At 64.1% G+C, this 22,272-nt stretch overlaps 1 protein-coding gene across 21 annotated transcripts; it reads left to right on the top strand.

The window, feature by feature from the left end:
- The first annotated feature begins 8 nt into the window (after nucleotides 1-8).
- Nucleotides 9-21,115, top strand: UCKL1 (uridine-cytidine kinase 1 like 1). Of its 21 annotated transcripts, none has more exons than XM_024352019.3 (15): nucleotides 9-305; nucleotides 14,528-14,715; nucleotides 14,901-15,007; nucleotides 15,193-15,363; nucleotides 15,482-15,553; nucleotides 16,466-16,655; nucleotides 16,743-16,804; nucleotides 18,704-18,723; nucleotides 19,741-19,839; nucleotides 19,906-19,999; nucleotides 20,093-20,155; nucleotides 20,233-20,355; nucleotides 20,464-20,571; nucleotides 20,643-20,799; nucleotides 20,890-21,115. In XM_024352019.3, the coding sequence occupies exons 1-15, from the start codon at nucleotides 193-195 to the stop codon at nucleotides 20,967-20,969; spliced, it is 1,647 nt and encodes a 548-aa protein (XP_024207787.2). In that variant the 5' UTR covers nucleotides 9-192; the 3' UTR covers nucleotides 20,970-21,115.
- The last annotated feature ends 1,157 nt before the right edge of the window (nucleotides 21,116-22,272 follow it).

Genomic DNA, 22,272 nt, shown 5'->3' with positions numbered 1-22,272 from the left:
TGGGGCTTGTAGTCCGCGACGCGCGGCCTTGTGGGGCTTGTAGTCCGCGACGCGCGGCCTTGTGGGGCTTGTAGTCCGCGACGCGCGGCCTTGTGGGGCTTGTAGTCCGCGGTGGGCAAGAGAGGGACCCGCCAGCTCCCGGCGGCCCATGCGAGCCGCCCGGCCAGGCCCGCAAAGAGGCCTCCGAGCGCCATGGCTGCGCCCCCGGCCCGCGCGGACGCTGATCCTTCGCCCACGTCGCCACCTACGGCCCGAGACACACCAGGCCGGCAGGCTGAGAAAAGCGAGACCGCGTGCGAGGACCGGTAGGCGTGGGCCTCGCCTCCACTCCACTGGCGAGCGGGAAGGGGCTGCAGATCCGGCCGAGCTGGGCGGGTGGTCCGTCCCCGCCGCGAGCCCAAGTCCCCCACTCCCGGAGGCCAGGCGGCGGCGCCCCGTTCTCCCACGTGCCGGGTGGAACCCCACGGGCTTGAAGCGGCCGGGAGGACGGACCTGGCCCAAGCCGGCAGGCTCCTCGGGGCTCGGGGAAGGAGTCCGGGTGCGCACCCCCAGCGTTGACCTTGGTCTCTGCCCCCAGTGGGTGGGGCCCTCAGCCTCGAGCGCCTGGCGGGCTGTGTGCCTGCTCGACTGTGCGAGTTGGTCTATGTTGTCGGCTCGGGGTGTGGCCCTGCCCGACCCGCGAGACCAGGGCTTGGGATTTGGAGGTGCTGCGGCGCACGGTGCCTTCTGATTGCCTCGCACGCGCGTGGCACCTTCGAGCCTCTGCGGGGGCTTTGCAAGAGCATGAAGTGGGGAAGTTGTGGGGGTGCAGCGGGAGGAACCCGCCCCCACCCCGGTTCGTCACCCCGAGTGGCCCCTCTGGGAGCCGGGCCCTGCGCGGCGCCTTTGGGGCCGTGGCCGTCAGGGGGCGGTGGCCACGCAGTGCCCGGGGCTGCAAGAGGGCGCTCTGGGCGCTGCCCCTCCCTTCCGGGACTGAAGTGTCCCTTGGGGAGCCCGCGGGGTCCCCAGGAAGGGGTTGTTCCCACTCAGGCGCCTCTTGCCTGGGTTCAGGCTGTGACTCCTGTCAGAAACGCTGTGAGCCAGGACTCCCTCAGAGATGGGCTGCGCTGGCTGCCGCAGGGGGAAGGGTGTCCCGGCACAGGGTCGCTCTTCTCCAGGAGCTGCTGAGCAGAAAGAGCTTTCCCCTGGCCCTGTGTCCTTTCAGGTCCACACCCTCCCAGTGGGCAGTGACTAGGAACTTTGCATGGCTGGAGTCTAATAGGGCCTGAGTCTGTTCCTCTGCTGGTTCCAAAGAGGCGTTGTTTTTTTGTTTTGAGATGGAGTCTCACTCTGTCGCCCAGGCTGGAGTGCAGTGGCTCGATCTCGGCTCACTGCAACCTCCCTTTCCCGAGCTCAGTTCAAGCAATTCTCCTGCCTCAGCCTCCCGAGTAGCTGGAATTTCAGGTGTGCGCCACCACGCCCGGCTAATTTTTTTTGTATTTTTAGTAGAGAGGTATTTTGTCATGTTGTCCAGGCTGGTCTCCAACTCCTGACCTCAGGTGATCTGCCCGCCTCGGCCTCCCTGCGATTACAGGCGTGAGCCACCGCGCCCAGCCACCAAAGAGGTTTTGATTTAACCCGAGGTGGGGCAGGCCAATGCTAGATAAGCACTGAGGGCTCTTGAGAAAGGCACTCCTGGACAACACAAGTTGGTGGCAGCAGCCCTCTGGGCCTGCCCTGTGCACAGACGGTGGGCTGGGCACAGTGGCCCTCGCTGTGTCCCACGAGGCAGAGACTGTTGTTATCTTTCTTTGGTGTGGTTACCAAGGGACAGGAGGGAAGCTCCAGGCAGTGAGGATAGATTGCAGCACCCTTCTCCAGGGGCCCCGGTCTGCCCTGGAACTGCCTCTTGTCTTAGGCACATTTCTTGCACTTTGTGTCCTGATGCTTGTGCCATCGAGGACTTCCTCTGCCCCAGCCTAGGGCTTTTCTCACTGTTCCCCGAGCGTGTCCCCAACGTTCCTGCGTCTGCCCCTCTTCAACCTCTGCTGCTGCCCTTAGTGTTCCAGAGCAGGCTCCAGCTTGGAGGTCTGTGCACGGGTGGAGGTCTGTCCCCAGGGCTGGGGTTCCTCCACCACCGTTCCAGTTCCTCCTGCCACATCCTCCCGGCAATCAGTCTGTCCATCTTGCCTGTTGTTTATTGTCTGCTTGCCACTCGTGACTCTGTCCTGGGCACCTGCCCCCAGAGCTGGCCCGTGCTGGTGCAGGAACAGGTCCTTTGTGGTGTTAGCGGTGACTCCTGGCTGCGGTTGAGATGGAGTCTGGGGCTGTGGAAGTGGGGAGCAGAGGGAGGCTGCCCATGATCTGTGCAGGGCAGGTCCTGCTGAGGGAAGGTTTCCTGAGTGGTGGGGTGGGCCAGGGCAAGCCCCCAACCCCCAGTGCTCATCCGGCCTGAGAAAGCTGCCCTAATGACTCTCCCTGAGTCAGTCCGGCACCAGTGGGGTCAGGCCTGCATTGGCTCCTGTGGGCTAGCTCCTCCCTGCTCCCTCCTCCCCCCAGCCTCATTTTAGTTATCCAGCAAACTTCCCTTAAACCTGACCTGTCAGGAGGTGCCGTGCTACAGGCACCCAGCAGGAAGGTCCGTGGGCGATGGTGACCCCAGGGGTGGTAGAACAGGCCTGAACCACAGCAAGGGAGTGCCCGAGCCTTCCTTTCTCCCTGTGTGCTTTCTCCCGTGGCTGTTTCCTCAGTGTCGGTTTCACATGCCCTGCGCTCCCTGCTGCTGGACGTTTGCTTCTGGTTTCCTTGGCATTGTGGATGGTTCGTGAGGGGCAGCCCTGCTTCCAGGTCTCCACACATGCCTGTGCTTATTTTTCTTTCTTTCTTTCTTTTTTTTTTTTGGAGATAGAGTCCTGGGCTGGAGTGCAATGGCACCATCTCGGCTCACTGCAACCTCCGCCTCCCGGGTTCAAGCAATTCTCCTGCCTCAGCCTCCCGAGTAGCTGGTACTACAGGCGCCCACCACCACGCCCGGCTAATTTTTTGTATTTTTAGTAGAGACGGGGTTTCACCATGTTGGCCAGGCTGGTCTTGAACTCCTGACCTCAGATGATCTGCCCGCTCAGCCTCCGAAAGTGCTGGGATTACAGGCGTGAGCCACTGCGCCTGGCTGCCTGTGCGTATTTCTTTTGTTTTGTTTTGTTTTGTTTTCTTTTTGAGATGGAGTTTTGCTCTTGTCGCCCAGGCTGGATTGCAGTGGCGCAATCTCAGCTCACAGCAACCTCTGCCTCCTGGGTTCAAGCAATTCTCCTGCCTCAGCCTCCCGAGTAGCTGGGATTACAGGCATGTGCCACTACGCCCGGCTAATTTTGTGTTTTTAGTAGAGACAGGGTTTCTCCATGTTGGTCAGGCTGGTCTCAAAACTCCCAACCTCAGGTGATCCACCTGCCTTGGCCTCCCAAAGTGCTGGGATTACAGGCATGTGCCACCGTGCCCAGCTAATTTTGTATTTCCAGTAGAGATAAGGTTTCTCCACGTTGAGGCTGGTCTCAAACTCCGACCTTGGGTGATCCGCCCGCCTCGGCCTCCCACAGTGCTGGGATGACAGGCGTGAGCCACCGCGCCCGGCCACCTGTGCCTATTTCTTGACGATGACATCAGTTATGGGGCCTGATCACCGATGAGGCGTCTGCCTTGGACTTTATGAGCTGACCCACCTGTAATGCACCTGCTGTTAGTCCTTGAGGAGGAAACTGAGGCAAGCTGTGGCTCCGTGGAGGGGACTGAGCCACATTTGACTGTGCTGTGGCCCAGAGTAGGATGGCTGAAGGTGAGGGAAGGGCAAGGGGTGCCCTGAAGTGACTGAGGCAGCCTCCAGCACCACGGGCCTCAGACAGCCCCACCTGCAAGGAGGAAGCCTTAGGCAGAAGGTGCTCTGGGCAGCGCTTACCCCAGCGCAGCATCAGCACCTGTGGGTGGCGTGGGAATGGGAGTTCTCTGGACCGGCCCAGCTCAGGAAGTTAGAACCTGGGAGGAACACCAGTGAATAGGACCAGGGCAGGCTACCCCTCCCCACCGTGAGTGGCCCCTTCCTGCCTTGGGCTGCTGTGGCCGAGAGCAGCCCCGTGGAGGGGCATGTTGGGGACCACGTGGCCTGCAGCGAGGCGACGTGATTCCAGGGTGGGGCCTGGTGGTTCCATTCACAGCTGCGTGCCTGGGCTCCTGCGTCCCTTGCCTGGCCAGCACAGTGCTGGCTTCCCCAGGCCTGTAGCCTTGCCTCTTGGCCGGCTAGGGCAGCCAGGGTGCATGCCCATGCCAGGCAAGACCAGTCTGAGTCCACTCTGCTGTTCAGACAGCCCAGCCAGTGGCATGGCCCCCAGGAGCCCGGACTCTGCGCCCCTGCTCAGGACAGCCTCCGCCTCCCCGACCCTGGGCTGTCTCCTGCCCACTTCCCAAGTGAGGGATGTAGCCGCCTCCTGGGAGCAGAATGAGGAGAGGAAGCACCTGTGGACACAGACAGATGGGCCGGTCCTGCCTCTGAGGCAGCTCCCAGGAGTGGCCTACTATTGAGGACTATGACCTCCATGTGGAGTCTTCCCTTTTCCCTGAGCTTCTGGCAGCCCCTGCCTCAGTACTAGAAGCTCCAAGAGAAACCCCTGGTAGGAGGAAGCTGACACCCATGGCTGACCTGTCTGCCCCTGGGAGAGAGCTTAGGGCTGCCAGGACTTCTCTGTGCACATCCTTGACTGACTCTGCGGAGGGTGGGGCCGAAACCCTGTTTCTGTGGGCGGGGAGGTGGCTGTGTCCCCTGTGCTCTGCTGAGCCCTGGGTGGTGAGCCCTGGGTGGCTGCAGGTCCCTGCAGGATCCCCCGTGAGTGGGGGTAGGGCAAGGCAGTTATTTTCAGATGGTGCCAGAGGGTGGAGTTTCAGATTTGTTTATGCCTGTCGGAAGCACTCTGGGGCTAGGGATGGGGTGCCCAGCTCAGCACTGACGTTCAGGACACCTGGCCAAGAGGCGCCTGCTGCGGGGGGTTCACACTGTAGCCCCAGGCAGGCCGGGGTACTGTAGCTTTTTCCAGGGGATCCAGGAGGGGTGCAGGCACACGGCGCACAGTGGTCCTTCGCAGGCCTGCGGTCCTAGGCTGGCCGAATCTGCCAGCCCACACACGGGAGGGGGCAGTTCACACCGAGGGCTGGCCCGAGGATTGTCAGGGCCACACCAGGCAAAGCCAGCGCTATTAATATCAGGCATACACAAGCCCCCAGCTGGGTGATCCTCTTATGCCTGTGGCCTTGGCCTCTGAGGACGGCAGTGAGTGCTGTTCCCTCAGTACGGTGGGGGCTCCAAGGGCCTCCTAGCTGCTGTGCCTCTGCTGACATTTGGCAGGCAGCTTCTGCCAGCCAAGGGTCTTACCCCCAGCCCCCCGGCTCTGCACCCACTGTGCTGCCCACAGGAGTGGTCCTGCCCATGGAAGGGCCAGTTCAGGTGGCCGGAGCTCCTGAGCTGCCCTAGGGGACTGCTGTGGGTCTGAGGTGGTGATGTCCCCCACGGCTGCCTGTGCCTGAGCCCCCACGCATCCACCCCTGGGGCCACTCTGTTGTTCAGGAGCACCCACCCATGTCCTCGACCATGAGCAGCCCCCCAGCTTACCCTGGCATCAGGATCTCAGGGTGCCGGGCCCTTGGAGCAGAAGGCAGGTGAGTCTTGGCTGGAGGTCTCTGCCGTGAGGGGCGCCCACTTGTGCTGTGGTCCTGGCCACTCGGACCTGTGTTTGGTGCATGTCTGTGGATATCAGGAATCAAACAGGCTGGCAGGTGCTCTCGGGCACCGGGCAGAGCCCAGGGTCGAAGGTGCCATTTTGCTTGAGGCTGTTGGTCTGGGCGCGTCTCTCTCGTGTTGGTTACGGCTTGGAACCCTCCGGGTTGGAATTAACCTTTTGTTGTTGTGGCCAGAAGCACTCCTGTCCATCTGTGCACAGGAAGTGAGGTTTGCTGTGCAACTTTCTCTTCTGTTTTTATTTATTTTTAATATTCTAAAGTTTTTTGTGTGGAGACCGTCTCACCATGTTGCCCAGGCTGGTCATGAACTGCTGACCTCAAGCAGTCCTCCCACTGCAGCCTCCAAAGGGCTGTTCAAGGCATGAGCCACCACACCCGGCCAACTTTCCTGTCAAGGGGTGCTGCTTGTGAACCGTGGGGTGAGGCTTTGTCCTTGGCTCTGAGACAGACCAGCTTTGGAGAAGGTAGTGGGGCTGGGCTCGGTGCAGACTCAGCCTGACGCCGTCACAGGCCTGCGGTGAGGCGGGCTTCTGGCAGATCGTCCTGGCCTGCTTGTGACCGTTCCGCTGCATGGGCACCGCTCCCAGCAGAAGGGCCAGCGCCTGGCTGTCAGCAGCGTGTGCCTCAGGAGGGATCTGCGGTGACGGGGTTGTTACTTCAGTAGGATGAGGAAGAGTCACAAATGCGGGGTTGGAAGGCTCCTGCTGGAGAGGACTGAGCACCAGGAGACTACCAATGGGGAGCAGGCATGGTGCCAGCCCGGCCTCTGCCGTCTGGTGTCTATCCCTCAAGTTAGTCACAGCTTTGTGCATTAGCGGGCTCACCCTCGGAATCCAGGGTGCATGGCGGAAGTGCAGGCAGCCGCAAGGGCGGTGCTGGGAGCTTCGCTGGGGAGCCTCTTTGCAAGTCAGATTGTGTCGGGGCTTCCTCCCTGAGGTTGAAGACAGTGGGTGATTCCCTGCAGATGCTGGGGTTAGGCATAGAGGGGAGGGGCCGCCTGGATTTGTTCCCTGCCCACCACGGCCTCCAGGGCCACCAGAGCGTTTCTGTCTGCTGGGAACCTGCTGCTGAACCTAAGCAGGACTGCCCCACTGTGCGCAGCTGCGGGCCATCCATCACCACCTGCTGGGAGGGGTGGCCCCGGGGGTGACCCTTGCAGGCCCTTTTGTTTACTGCTGCTGCGTTGGTCATGTGTGTCCAGGGCCGCTGGGAGGTCGTGGCTTCTGTTTGCTGGGTCCCGTCTTCCTTCTTGACTGACAGCCCTTCAGGCAGACCTGAGTGGGGTGCAGGTCCCATTCCAGCCGCAGCCCCCGCATGCGGTCTCGGGGAAGTGCCGTGGCACCTGCTCCCCCTTCAGGGCACCGTGCAGTGCTGCTGTCCCCCGGGGCCCCCCTCGCCTGGTCGTCTTGGCGCCTGGCCTTGTTGTTTGTGCTCAGCCCTGCTGCTGACGTCACCACTCAGCTCCAGAACGATCTCCAGAGCCGAGGTGAGGCTGAGTGAGGCTGCCTGGCTGATTATTCCCCGTGCTCACGCCCCTGACGGTGGCATGGAAACAGGCAGACCTGTCTGTCTCTGAGGAGAGGCACAGCGTGTTTTCCCCGTCAGGTGCAGACAGCGGGTCTCTTTGCTGCTTTAAATGCTGCCACACTGTTCTCTGGGCCCAGGAGAGCTGTCACGTGTCGGGCTGGGCTCCCTCCTTCCACTGCCCCGTGTGTGCACACGGACACTGTCCTCCTGGCTGTGGGTGTCACGGCTGCACGGGGAGGAGTGCGCAGCTGGGAATATCAGTGTTCCCACGCTGGAGATGCCAGCTTCAAAGACAGACTACGGTTTGGTTTATGGCAACAAAGTGGCACCTGCTTTAAAAACATTCAAATGTGACAGAAGTTGCTGTTCCAAATCTTGGTGGCCAGAGAGTGATCATGGTTAGGGGTGGTGTGTGCACATGCTTCCCTCTCACACACACGCCCCTCCCTCTCACACACGCCCTTCCCTCTCACACACGCCCCTCCCTCTCACACACGCCCCTCCCTCACACACGCCCCCTCCCTCTCACACACGCCCCTCCCTCTCACACACGCCCCCTATCACACGCGCCCCCTCCCTCTCACACACGCCCCCTCCCTCACACACGCCCCTCCCTCTCACACACACGCCCCTCCCTCTCACACGCCCCTCCCTCTCACACACGCCCCTCCCTCTCACACACGCCCCTCCCTCTCACACACGCCCCCTCCCTATCACACACGCCCCCTCCCTCTCACACACGCCCCCTCCCTCTCATACACGCCCCTCCCTCTCACACACGCCCCCTCCCTCCCACACACGCCCCTCCCTCACACACGCCCCCTCCCTATCACACACGCCCCTCCCTCTCACACGCCCCCTCCCTCTCACACACGCCCCCTCCCTCTCACACACGCCCCTCCCTCTCACACACGCCCCCTCCCTCTCACACACGCCCCCTCCCTCTCACACACGCCCCTCCCTCTCATACACGCCCCTCCCTCTCACACACGCCCCCTCCCTCCCACACACGCCCCTCCCTCACACACGCCCCCTCCCTATCACACGCCCCTCCCTCTCACACGCCCCCTCCCTCTCACACACGCCCCCTCCCTCTCACACACGCCCCCTATCACACGCGCCCCCTCCCTCTCACACACGCCCCCTCCCTCACACACGCCCCTCCCTCTCACACACACGCCCCTCCCTCTCACACGCCCCTCCCTCTCACACACGCCCCTCCCTCTCACACACGCCCCCTCCCTATCACACACGCCCCCTCCCTCTCACACACGCCCCCTCCCTCTCATACACGCCCCTCCCTCTCACACACGCCCCCTCCCTCCCACACACGCCCCTCCCTCACACACGCCCCCTCCCTATCACACACGCCCCTCCCTCTCACACGCCCCCTCCCTCTCACACACGCCCCCTCCCTCTCACACACGCCCCTCCCTCTCACACACGCCCCCTCCCTCTCACACACGCCCCCTCCCTCTCACACACGCCCCTCCCTCTCATACACGCCCCTCCCTCTCACACACGCCCCCTCCCTCCCACACACGCCCCTCCCTCACACACGCCCCCTCCCTATCACACACGCCCCTCCCTCTCACACGCCCCCTCCCTCTCACACACGCCCCCTCCCTCTCACACACGCCCCTCCCTCTCATACACGCCCCTCCCTCACACACGCCCCCTCCCTCCCACACACGCCCCTCCCTCACACACGCCCCCTCCCTATCACACACGCCCCTCCCTCTCACACGCCCCCTCCCTCTCACACACGCCCCCTCCCTCTCACACGCCCCTCCCTCCCACACACGCCCCTCCCTCACACACGCCCCCTCCCTATCACACACACCCCTCCCTCTCACACACGCCCCCTCCCTCTCACACACACCCCTCCCTCTCACACACGCCCCTCCCTCTCACAGACGCCCCCTCCCTCTCACACACGCCCCTCCCTCTCACACACGCCCCTCCCTCTCACACACGCTCCTCCCTCTCACACACGCCCCCTCCCTCTCACACACGCCCCTCCCTCTCACACACGCCCCCTCCCTCTCACACACACCCCCTCGGTCTCACGCCCCCTCCCTCTCACACACGCCCCTCCCTCTCACACACGCCCCCTCCCTCACACACACGCCCCTCCCTCTCACACACGCCCCCTCCCTCACACACGCCCCTCCCTCTCACAGACGCCCCCTCCCTCTCACACACGCCCCTCCCTCTCACACACGCCCCCTCCCTCTCACACACGCCCCCTATCACACGCGCCCCCTCCCTCTCACACACGCCCCCTCCCTCACACACGCCCCTCCCTCTCACACACACGCCCCTCCCTCTCACACGCCCCTCCCTCTCACACACGCCCCTCCCTCTCACACACGCCCCCTCCCTATCACACACGCCCCCTCCCTCTCACACACGCCCCCTCCCTCTCATACACGCCCCTCCCTCTCACACACGCCCCCTCCCTCCCACACACGCCCCTCCCTCACACACGCCCCCTCCCTATCACACACGCCCCTCCCTCTCACACGCCCCCTCCCTCTCACACACGCCCCCTCCCTCTCACACACGCCCCTCCCTCTCACACACGCCCCCTCCCTCTCACACACGCCCCCTCCCTCTCACACACGCCCCTCCCTCTCATACACGCCCCTCCCTCTCACACACGCCCCCTCCCTCCCACACACGCCCCTCCCTCACACACGCCCCCTCCCTATCACACACGCCCCTCCCTCTCACACGCCCCCTCCCTCTCACACACGCCCCCTCCCTCTCACACACGCCCCTCCCTCTCATACACGCCCCTCCCTCACACACGCCCCCTCCCTCCCACACACGCCCCTCCCTCACACACGCCCCCTCCCTATCACACACGCCCCTCCCTCTCACACGCCCCCTCCCTCTCACACACGCCCCCTCCCTCTCACACGCCCCTCCCTCCCACACACGCCCCTCCCTCACACACGCCCCCTCCCTATCACACACACCCCTCCCTCTCACACACGCCCCCTCCCTCTCACACACACCCCTCCCTCTCACACACGCCCCTCCCTCTCACAGACGCCCCCTCCCTCTCACACACGCCCCTCCCTCTCACACACGCCCCTCCCTCTCACACACGCTCCTCCCTCTCACACACGCCCCCTCCCTCTCACACACGCCCCTCCCTCTCACACACGCCCCCTCCCTCTCACACACACCCCCTCGGTCTCACGCCCCCTCCCTCTCACACACGCCCCTCCCTCTCACACACGCCCCCTCCCTCACACACACGCCCCTCCCTCTCACACACGCCCCCTCCCTCACACACGCCCCTCCCTCTCACAGACGCCCCCTCCCTCTCACACACGCCCCTCCCTCTCACACACGCCCCCTCTCACACACGCCCCCTCCCTCACACACGCCCCTCCCTCTCACAGACGCCCCCTCCCTCTCACACACGCCCCTCCCTCTCACGCCCCTCCCTCTCACACACGCTCCTCCCTCTCACACACGCCCCCTCCCTCTCACACACGCCCCTCCCTCTCACAGACGCCCCCTCCCTCTCACAGACGCCCCCTCCCTCTCACACACGCCCCTCCCTCTCACAGACGCCCCCTCCCTCTCACACACGCCCCCTCCCTCTCACGCCCCCTCCCTCTCACACACGCCCCCTCCCTCTCACACACGCCCCCTCCCTCTCACACACGCCCCTCCCTCACACACGCCCCCTCCCTCTCACACGCCCCTCCCTCTCACACACGCCCCCTCCCTATCACGCCCCCTCCCTCTCACACACGCCCCTCCCTCTCACACACGCCCCCTCCCTCTCACACACGCCCCTCCCTCTCACACCCCCTCGGTCTCACGCCCCCTCCCTCTCACGCCCCTCCCTCTCACACACGCCCCCTCCCTCTCACACACGCCCCCTCCCTCTCACACACGCCCCCTCCCTCTCACACACGCCCCCTCCCTCTCACACACGCCCCTCCCTCTCACACACGCCCCCTCCCTCTCACGCCCCTCCCTCTCACACCCCCTCGGTCTCACGCCCCCTCCCTCTCACGCCCCTCCCTCTCACACACGCCCCCTCCCTCTCACACACGCCCCCTCCCTCTCACACACGCCCCCTCCCTCTCACACACGCCCCTCCCTCACACACGCCCCTCCCTCTCACACACGCCCCCTCCCTCTCACACACGCCCCCTCCCTCTCACACACGCCCCTCCCTCTCACACACGCCCCCTCCCTCACACACGCCCCTCCCTCTCACACACGCCCCCTCCCTCTCACACACGCCCCCTCCCTCTCACACACGCCCCTCCCTCACACACGCCCCTCCCTCTCACACACGCCCCCTCCCTCTCACACACGCCCCCTCCCTCTCACACACGCCCCTCCCTCTCACACACGCCCCTCCCTCTCACACACGCCCCCTCCCTCTCACACACGCCCCCTCCCTCACACACGCCCCTCCCTCTCACACACGCCCCCTCCCTCTCACACACGCCCCTCCCTCTCACACGCCCCTCCCTCTCACACACGCCCCCTCCCTATCACACACGCCCCCTCCCTCTCACGCCCCTCCCTCTCACACCCCCTCGGTCTCACGCCCCCTCCCTCTCACGCCCCTCCCTCTCACACACGCCCCCTCCCTCTCACACACGCCCCCTCCCTCTCACACACGCCCCCTCCCTCTCACACACGCCCCTCCCTCACACACGCCCCTCCCTCTCACACACGCCCCCTCCCTCTCACACACGCCCCCTCCCTCTCACACACGCCCCTCCCTCACACACGCCCCCTCCCTCTCATACACGCCCCCTCCCTCTCACACACGCCCCCTCCCTCACACACGCCCCTCCCTCTCACGCCCCTCCCTCTCACACACGCCCCCTCCCTCTCACACACGCCCCTCCCTCTCACACACGCCCCTCCCTCTCACACACGCCCCCTCCCTCTCACACACGCCCCTCCCTCTCACACACGCCCCCTCCCTCTCACGCCCCTCCCTCTCACACACGCCCCCTCCCTCTCACACACGCCCCTCCCTCTCACACACGCCCCTCCCTCTCACACACGCCCCCTCCCTCTCACACACGCCCCCTCCCTCTCACACACGCCCCTCCCTCTCACACACGCCCCCTCCCTCTCACACACGCCCCCTCCCTCTCACACACGCCCCCTCCCTCTCACACACGCCCCCTCCCTCTCACACACGCCCCCTCCCTCTCACACACGCCCCCTCCCTCTCACACACGCCCCCTCCCTCTCACACACGCCCCCTCCCTCTCACACACGCCCCTCCCTCACACACGCCCCCTCCCTCTCACACACGCCCCTCCCTCCTTCTCACACCCAGGCACATGCCGCTGAGCATCCTTCGTTTCCTGGATTTTATACAGATGGAATCATCCCTCCTTCCAGCTTGCTTTTCTCCCCTGACCATGCTCTGAGGATGCCGTTCCCTGTCCGCACCTGTGTTCTGTGTCATTTTTGGGCGTAACTGGCATCTGTGTAGTGTTCCATTTCCTGTGGAACTCCGGAGCGTGGTGGACAGACTGTGCCGCTGCAGGAAGCTACAAACAGGCGGTCCTGCCGTTTGTGGAGCTTTCCCTCTTGCCCCCGGGGGCTCTGCCCTGCACAGACAGTGGCTGTGGTTCTGAGTTGCTCCCCATGTGAGTGGGCCATGACCTGCAGGGCCAAGGTGCTGACCCCTGAGAGCTTCCCAGGGAGACCTGAAACATGGTGCTGAGGCCACCACAGCCAGCTCGGTCTCTCCTGGGCAGTGGCCAGAAGTGCCTTCTGCCGGACCTGTGTCTTGTCTCATGGCATCTTCACACCAGACTCTGCATCTGAGCCTCTCAGAACAGACTGAGCAGGCGCCACGTTGATGCCCCCCCAACCCCCCAACAGGGCACTCGGCCACATTGAGCCTCCCCAGAGGCTGCCCCTCCCAGGGCTCCATGGCCAGTCACGGCCCCCTGCCCACTTGAGATTGTAAACTGACGGAGAAGTTGGCAGGCACCTGAGTGCCGGTCCGGCATGTGCAGTGCATGTAGATGCCACACAGCCTAGGCCTGTGTCTTCCTCCCGTTGATTTCCCCGTTGCAGACTTTAGGGGCTCCCCCTTACCCTGGGCAGGCTCACGGCAGCCCAGATAGGTGGCAGCACTTTCCTCTCTGGTGTTTGCCAGATGTTGGAGGTTTCTGTCTTGGGGACCCAGGAGGGGCCACAGCAAGAATGAATGGGGTTCCAATAAGGCTCCCAGCGCAGGGTCCCCCATCCGGCACTCTGACAGCCAGAGAGGCCAGGCCGAGGCACTGTGCTGGGCCTGCTGTCACTGCAGGAGAATCAGGTCCTGGCTGAGCCCTCTGCCTCTCTCCCTGAGCCCTTCAGCCTGGTCCTGTCTGGGGACCTCACCCTCGGTGTGTGCGCACAACCTGGTCTGGTCTCGCCTCCACCCACACGCTGCCCTCACGTCTCCTTGGGCACCCAGCCTTCAGCATGGCAGCGATTTGGCTGCCCAGAGAGTGTGCCGGGTTGCAAGGGAACATGGTCCACTTTGGGGTCTCACCTGCCTTTCACAGGCCCACCTTGAGTCCCCTAGGGGACAGAGCCTGGCCCAGCCAGTGCCCATCCACACAGCAGGATGAGCATGGCCCCAAGATAGCGTCTCTCCTCCTTCCCTTGTCCTTGTTTGCTGTTCCTCTGTCCTTGCTGTGTGGACAGTGATGATCTGAGGCCCTGTGCCAGGCTGAGCACTTGGGTCTGTGTGTCCTGTGGCCCAGCTGCAGGCAGGAGGCAGGGTTTTTTTTTTTTTTTTTGAGGTGAAGTCTCACTCTGTCACCCAGACTGGAGTGCAGTGGCACGATAGCTCATTGCAATCTCCACCTCCCGGGTTCAAGCCATTCTCCTGCCTCAGCCTCCCTAGTAGCTGGGATTACAGGCACCCACCACCGCACCCAGGTAATTTTTTTTTTTTAATTTTTAGTAGAGACGGGGCTTCACCATGTTGGCCAGGCTGGTCTCAAACTCCTGACCTCAAATGATCCACCTGCCTCGGCCTCCCAAAGTGCTGGGATTACAGGCATGAGCCACCACGCCCAGCCCAGGCAGAGTTCTTATGTACCCCCAATGAGCCTGCCCGCCTCAGCCATGCCTGTTGAGGGGGTGGGGGGGATGCCCTGTGGGCCGGCCATGCCAGCGGGTACCTGGGAGGTGGGCAGCTCTGGGCCACATCCGAGTACATCCCTCTCTGCAGCAGCAATGCAGAGTCCCTGGACAGGCTCCTGCCACCTGTGGGCACCGGGCGCTCTCCCCGGAAGCGGACCACCAGCCAGTGCAAGTCAGAGCCTCCCCTGCTGCGCACAAGCAAGCGTACCATCTACACCGCGGGGCGGCCGCCCTGGTACAATGAGCACGGCACGCAATCCAAAGAGGCCTTCGCCATCGGTGAGAGCAGCGGGGGGGTGGGACCTGCTGCCAGACGCCTGCCTCCGGCTCCCCTCCAGTGCCTGTGGAGCAGGAGAAGGAAGCCGGGCAACTGCAGGCAGTGGCAGCAGCATGGGCACCTCCGGGACCTATCTGTGCCGGCAGCCTGCCTGTTCCTCATAGAGGGTCTCCACTCCTGCCGGCAGGCTTGGGAGGCGGCAGTGCCTCTGGGAAGACCACTGTGGCCAGAATGATCATCGAGGCCCTGGATGTGCCCTGGGTGGTCTTGCTGTCCATGGACTCCTTCTACAAGGTGGGCCCCCGCCCAGCTCCCCCGAGGACCCCTTTGTCCTCTCCCTGACCCTGGACCCCCTGCAAAAGTAGGTCCCCAGTCTCAGCCCCAGCGTGGCTGCTCCTGGGAGGCCTAGAGCCCCTGTCTGCTGGCACTGGGTGAGGGCCCTGCTGTGCCCACAGCTGCTCCACAGCCTCCCCCACCAGGTGCTGACTGAGCAGCAGCAGGAACAGGCCGCACACAACAACTTCAACTTCGACCACCCAGATGCCTTTGACTTCGACCTCATCATTTCCACCCTCAAGAAGCTGAAGCAGGGGAAGAGTGTCAAGGTGCCCATTTATGACTTCACCACGCACAGCCGGAAGAAGGACTGGGTAGGCCAGGGCCCTGCAGAGGGGGCCTCGGGGAGGGTAGGCCAGGGCCCTGCAGAGGGGGCCTCGGGGGGCTGCAGGCACATGAGCCAGGCTCCGCAACTCCTGGGTTTCTTCACAGAAAACACTGTATGGTGCAAACGTCATCATCTTTGAGGGCATCATGGCCTTTGCTGACAAGACACTGTTGGAGGTGAGCACCCGCCGGGAATACCCACCCCGCTGGTATCTCAGCCCTGGCCACCCTGTCCATGAGGTGTGCGTCTTCCTGCCCCGTCCCCAAGGCCTCCACACTCTATAGGCCTAGGCCAGCCACTCCCTACCCCAACCCCAACCCCAGGCATGCCACAGCTGGGTCCATCTGCCGGCCCCAAAAGGCAGAGCGTGGCTGCCTGAGGCAGTGGTTCCTCTCCACCGGCTGAGGCCTGTGCGCATACCTGGAGTGTCCTTGGCGTTCTCGTCCCTTGCCGTGGTCCTGACGGACAGGTGAGGACCCAGGGCTGGTGTGTTTGAGAGATTTTGCTGTAGCTCAAGGGGGCCTTCAGGACACAGCTGAGTGTGACTCAGGTTGGCCTGATCTCAGGGCCCAGGTCCTGCCCCTTGTACAGGCCCAGAGGACTCCATCATCCGGCACATAGCAGCCCCCAGCCTCCACAAGGCCTCTTCACGGGCCAACTACTGTGTGCTGAGCATGGGGACAGACCCTAAACTCGCCACGTCCCCCGTTCCCCAGTGTGTTGGTGCAAGTTACCCCAAGCAAAGTAAGGAGATCACATGCGCCCAGCCCCATTCCTGCCTGATTCCTTAGCCACCATGCCATGCCTCTTCACCTAAGCCCCTGACGGGCAGCACCGCATCCCCAGACACCCCCACCTCCACACTCCTTCCCACCTGCCAGGGTGCCCTGGGGAAGTGGCTCTGGCCAGGCCCACGGACCAGGTGCAGACACCCCCACCTCCCCACTCCTCCCCACCTGCCAGGGTGCCCTGGGGAAGTGGCTCTGGCCAGGCCCACGGACCAGGCGGCCTCAGTGCAGGGGCTGGTCCCAGTGTCTCCATGCCGGCTGCTGGCATCTGGCCACTCACTGGCCCGCTGTCTCCACCAGCTCCTGGACATGAAGATCTTTGTGGACACAGACTCCGACATCCGCCTGGTACGGCGGCTGCGCCGGGACATCAGTGAGCGCGGCCGGGACATCGAGGGTGTCATCAAGCAGTACAACAAGTTTGTCAAGCCCTCCTTCGACCAGTACATCCAGCCCACCATGCGCCTGGCAGACATCGTGGTCCCCAGAGGTGAGCCTGCTGGGCTGCCTGTTGGGTGGGTGTCGGGCAGGCCAACGGCCCAGCCCCCGGTCACCCGCCCCCCCCATCCCGCCCCAGGGAGCGGCAACACGGTGGCCATCGACCTGATCGTGCAGCACGTGCACAGCCAGCTGGAGGAGGTGAGCGGGGTCCCACATCCCCACGGCCTAGCCCAGCCCCTCCACCCACTTCTCCGCTGCCACCACCCCCAGTGGCCTGGTCACCTCATCCCCCTGCGTTCACTGTCCCCTGCCAGGTGCCAGCCCTGAGTGTCCTGAGCCTGCTTGGCCAGTCAGATTGTCCAGCCCAGACCCCATCCCGTTGTGCTGTGCAGGGCCTGGGTTCCCTGAGGAAGCTGGGGTGGGGGTACAGGTGCTCAGGACCCAGCCGAGGGTGCGGCCCGCTCAGCACACCCAGCCTGAGCTTTTGGGAAGACAGGCATGACCTGCTGGCCCAGGATTGTGGGGTTTCACTGCTGAGTCCCACGCCAGGCCAGGCTCCTCTGTTTCTCAGGGGGTCACCCCAGGAGCAACACCCCCACCAGAGGTCCCCTGCTCCCTGAGGCATTCTATGGCTGGGCCTTGGAGCCTGACTGGCTCTGAACACACTGCCTACCAGGATGTTGAAGGCCTGAGACCTGCAGAACAGAGCCCAGGGTCCTGGCTCTGATTGCCCTAACACAGAACTGCAGGTCTGGCCCAGGTGGTCCCCAGGTTACAGGCATTAGAAGCTTGCCACCCCCCATGGCTGGCTGTGTCCCCGCGGGCCTGCAGCATGTCCATTCCTGGGTGGGGGTGGCCTGGCCGCCTGCCCTGGTCACTGACGCGCCACCGTTCCCTTGTGTCTTCCTGTGTTGCTGCCACAGCGTGAACTCAGCGTCAGGTAAGACTTGCACAGCTGTCTGCACAGATGGAGGCACTTCCAACACCTCCAAGGAGCTCTGGGGTCTGGGCTGTGAAGCCAGGCAGCTGGCTCTTCCCCAGTCAGAAGGGGTGGTGTGGAGTGGTCCCAGCCCTGCTTCTGCCTCCGCTTGCTGGCAGATGAGGACACTGAGGCACAGAGATGTGAAGTAGCTTGCCCAGCATCACGGAGTCCTGACCCTGTCCTGGCCAGACTTTGCTGGAGGCTCCCCTGACTCCTGAGTCTGTCTATGGGATTTGACCCCAGAGAGCACAGCTGTCCTCCTGAGCCAGCACTGCCAGGCCTCTGGGGCAGTGACTACAGACATGTCCCAGCAGCCAGGGAGCCTGCTGTACCTCCTGTGCCCAGCCTCACGGACCAGTCAGCTTTCCCTGGTTGCAGGTGGAGGGCCTCGCGCCTGTCCTCCCACCCACCCGGGTCCTGCTTGCCCCAGCTCTGTCCTCGCAGCCCGCACAGCTCTGCCAGCAGGAACTGGGCAACTGCAGCAAGAAGCTTGGGCTGGGCCGGGGCCGCATCCCACTGCCCCTCCCCAAGGGCAGGCGTGCAGGGGGTTAGCCATGAGGGACCTGCCCTTCTCCCTGCCTTCTGTGGGTTGGGAGGCTCCTGACTGAGCCACCTGGAGGGAGAGCCCTCACATTCAGAGCCCTCCAAAGAGTTTGACAAATGTTGGAAATGCCTCCAGGGCCCGTCCGCCAGCCGTCCAGCTTCCAGTGCCTGCATGAGTCTCCGCTTGGCCCTCTCTGCGGCCAGGGAACCCGCAGGTCTTGTCCCGTCAGGTTCCTCCTGAAGCTTTTGTTCTGAGAGGAAAAACTTTCCAGGGTTTCAAACTTGGAAAAACACCTGAACGCAGCCAGACACATTTTCCGTCGTCTGGTCAGCCAAGGAAGTGTTGGCCTGTGGCTGCACTCACTTCCTTCAGCCCCAGGAAGCCTTGGTCGGGGGCAGGAGGGAGGGCCAGGCAGGGCTGGGGGCCTGGCCGCCCACACTCCTCCTCAGGCCTGCGGGGAACGCCCTGCTCCCCAACTAAGCAGCCTTCTCTTTGTTCTCTTCCTTCTCTCTGTAAACCCCCGTTTCCTGCCTTGTTCCCTCCCTGAACATGCTCTTCACCTGGCAAGCAGAGGAAGCTACGTTGGGATATGTGAGCAGTGTGCTCCGTGGTGCTGCTGTGTGACCCGCCTTCCCGTAGCCCCTTGCCCCGCTGCTCCCGCTAGGCCCTCTTTCCTGCTCCTGCCCCGCCTTTCCCTGCCACTGTCACGCCTCTTTTCTGCCCTGCCACACCCCATTCCCGGCCCCGCCTCTTTCCCTGCCACTGTCACGCCTCTTTTCTGCCCTGCCACACCCCATTCCCGGCCCCGCCTCTTTCCCTGCCACTGTCACGCCTCTTTTCTGCCCTGCCACACCCAATTCCGTGCCCTGCCTCTTTCCTTCCCCTGCCACACCCAATTCTGTGCCCTGTCGCTTTCCTCTTCCTGCCCCCGCATCACCCCCTTTCCTGCCCCGCCCCATTCCCTGCCCCTGTCATGCCCCTTTCCGGCTTTGCCTCCTCCCGGTCCCACCTCTTTCTTGCCTCCGCCCCGCTCTTTTCCTGCCCGCTCCTAGACCTGCTGCTGCCCCGGCCATCCCCAGGCTTGGGCAGCGGGGCGGGACGGGGCAGCCAAGAGACACTGAGCCAGCTTTGCCCCCCACCCCCCTCTCTTGAGAGGGGCCGCGCACCACCTCGGGGAGGAGCCAGGGCGGGGCCTGACCCCACAAAGCTTTAGTTCCCCCGGGGAGAGGCTGGGGACAAGCTACCCATTCTGGGGTATGACACCTATCAGCACGTGTGAGCCCGCCCTGTGCCCGGCCCACTTCTGCCTCCTCTTAGCGCAGGAGGGGTCCCGCACTGGGAGGGGCCCTCACAGCCTGCCCCCCTAGCTTTCTGCCTGATGGTGAGCTTGCCCCGTCGTTCGCCGCCATCTTTCGCCTTTGCCTGACAGCTCAGGTAGGGCGACGTCTCCCCCCAGCTCAGCCCCAGGCAGAAGTCAGGCCCGCTCTGCACCTCGTGCTGTGCCTGGCCCGTGTGTTCCCCTCACAGTGACGCACAGCCGTCCTGTGGGGAGGGAGGGCTCTGGGAAAAGACCCCCTTCTTGAGTGTTCCCCATCGGTTTGTCCCCAGGGCTGCGCTGGCCTCGGCACACCAGTGCCACCCGCTGCCCCGGACGCTGAGCGTCCTGAAGAGCACGCCGCAGGTACGGGGCATGCACACCATCATCAGGTGAGGGCCCACCTGGGGACGGGGCGGCCCCGGGCGCGCGCTCCCGCTCAACTGTTGGCCCCACAGGGACAAGGAGACCAGTCGCGACGAGTTCATCTTCTACTCCAAGAGACTCATGCGGCTGCTCATCGAGCACGCGCTCTCCTTCCTGCCCTTTCAGGTTTGTAGCCCGTAGCCCGCGAGGTGGAGGGTGGGTCCTGGAGCCGGTGCGAGCTCTGTGCGCTCACCGGAGTCCTCACCCTGCACCCCACAGGACTGCGTCGTGCAGACCCCGCAGGGGCAGGACTATGCGGGCAAGTGCTATGCGGGGAAGCAGGTACCTGCCTGGGCACACCTGGGCGCGGGACAGGCTGCTGGGGCGGGATGTGGGCGCTTAGCCTCCCCTCCCCGCAGATCACCGGTGTGTCCATTCTGCGCGCCGGTGAAACCATGGAGCCCGCGCTGCGCGCTGTGTGCAAAGACGTGCGCATCGGCACCATCCTCATCCAGACCAACCAGCTTACCGGGGAGCCCGAGGTGCCTGGGGGCAGCCGGGGTGATGAGCCCGGGGGTAGGGGGCAGAGGGAGCTCACAGCAAGGGGACGCAGGGAGCCCCACCTGCAGCCTGACCCCTGCTGCCCGCAGCTCCACTACCTGAGGCTGCCCAAGGACATCAGCGATGACCACGTGATCCTCATGGACTGCACCGTGTCCACGGGCGCCGCGGCCATGATGGCAGTGCGCGTGCTCCTGGTGAGTGAGCCCTGGGTAGGCGGGGCAGGTTCAGGCAGAGGTGGGATTTAACTGCCCAATACACTCGGTAGGACCACGACGTGCCTGAGGACAAGATCTTTCTGCTGTCGCTGCTCATGGCAGAGATGGGCGTGCACTCAGTGGCCTATGCATTTCCGCGAGTGAGAATCATCACCACGGCGGTGGACAAGCGGGTCAATGACCTTTTCCGCATCATCCCAGGCATTGGTGAGGCTGCCCAGGCCCTTCAGCCGCGCATGAGGGCAGGGTGGGTGGCCCTGGGAGGCCCCACCACACTGGACCCCCCCCTTTTTCCAGGGAACTTTGGCGACCGCTACTTTGGGACAGACGCGGTCCCCGATGGCAGTGACGAGGAGGAAGTGGCCTACACGGGTTAGCCGCCCAGTGAGCCATCCCGTCCCCACCACCCTCCTCCTGCCTCCTGACCCAGGACTGCTGAATACAAAGATGTTAATTTTTAAAATGTTACAGTATAATTTATTCTATGCATTTTATAAAATAAATAAAGCTTTAGAAAAATGAAGGTGTGATTGGTTACAGCACAGGAGAGGTGTCCTGGCTGAGGCATGCATTTGTGGAGACTCCCCATGGGGAGGGAGGGAGGGAGGGAGCTGAGGGCCCTCCCTTCTCCCCTGCAGGACCAAGCATTCCCAGTCTTGCACTTGTGCCAGATGAAGGAAGGGGTAGAACTGGGTCCTGCAGCTCCTAGCTCTGCTAGATGGGGCCCCTAGAACCCATAGCTTGGTGGCCACCTGGCCTGGACCTAGGGAGGGGACAGGGCCCCCTGGTGCTCTGGGTCTCACAAGAGGCAGGCTGTTTTGCCCCCACCCACAAATTTGTACCATCAGGGTCCTCCCCACAGTGGGGGGGGGGGGGTCCTTCCCGTCAGGACAAGTCGCTGGAGGCAGCAAAGCCAGGAGGCAGACCAGGGCGGAAGTGGGGGCCTGCGCTTGGAGGCGGGGCCACCCGGGGCCCACGAGCCTGGAGCCACTGCTGCTCAGGGCCCGCCTCGCTCACCCCTCCAGACCTGGAGGCCCACCCGCATCCCATGTTCTCTGCCGTGCCCACGCCCGCAAGCGTGGGTTCCCTTAGGTCTGCCCACCGTGCTTTCCGAGCAGGCCCCCCCCCGGGCTCCCCGAGAGGAGTCGCCGCCGTGGTTTACTGAGGAAGAGGAGGTGCACGCGCGGCGCCCACACGTCGGGCCCCGGAGAGACCCAGATAACTGAATCAGCCTCCCGGGGCTCAGCCGTGGAGCTGAGGGCTGATGCTGGGGACTCAGCCGTGGGCCAGGCGCATCTGACACGGGACGCGGTCGTCCCCGTCCTCTCAGGCGCCAGCGTCTTTCTGCGTGGAAGTCCACGGCCAAAAGCGCGGCGTCCTCGGAGCCTGGCACCTCGATTATGCCGGATCCCGGATCCTGGACAGCGGTCTGCTGACGAAGGGAGGGACGGCGTAAGGCCTGTCTTCCCAGATGCCGCGAGACCTTGCGCTGCAGTGGGGTCTCCCATTGCCCATGCGACCAGGCCGGGTGGGCGCTGGTCCCCACGTGGGCGGCCCATCTGCGGGTGCAGCGCTCCCGCCACTCGCCCGCCCCACCGGTCCCGATTGGCCACGCCCCTGCCCAGCCCCCGCTCCGCCTGGTAGGCCAGGTCCCGCTGGGCCCCACCGAGTGACCACGCC

The sequence above is a fragment of the Pan troglodytes genome, chromosome 21, assembly GCF_028858775.2.
Source record: "Pan troglodytes isolate AG18354 chromosome 21, NHGRI_mPanTro3-v2.0_pri, whole genome shotgun sequence".
Classification (NCBI taxonomy): Eukaryota; Metazoa; Chordata; class Mammalia; order Primates; family Hominidae; genus Pan; species Pan troglodytes.
This window is presented reverse-complemented; position numbering and strand designations above follow the sequence as displayed.

What these genes read in the sequence shown, in the direction of transcription:
- UCKL1 (XM_016937170.4), top strand. Translation starts at nt 193, where the DNA reads ATGGCTGCGCCCCCGGCCCGCGCGGACGCTGATCCTTCGCCCACGTCG. An exon ending in CCATGGACTCCTTCTACAAG is followed by an intron (nt 15,008 to 15,168) that starts GTGGGCCCCCGC and finishes CTGTGCCCACAG; the next exon opens with CTGCTCCACAGCCTCCCCCA. An exon ending in AGGAAGCTACGTTGGGATAT is followed by an intron (nt 18,724 to 19,740) that starts GTGAGCAGTGTG and finishes GTTTGTCCCCAG; the next exon opens with GGCTGCGCTGGCCTCGGCAC.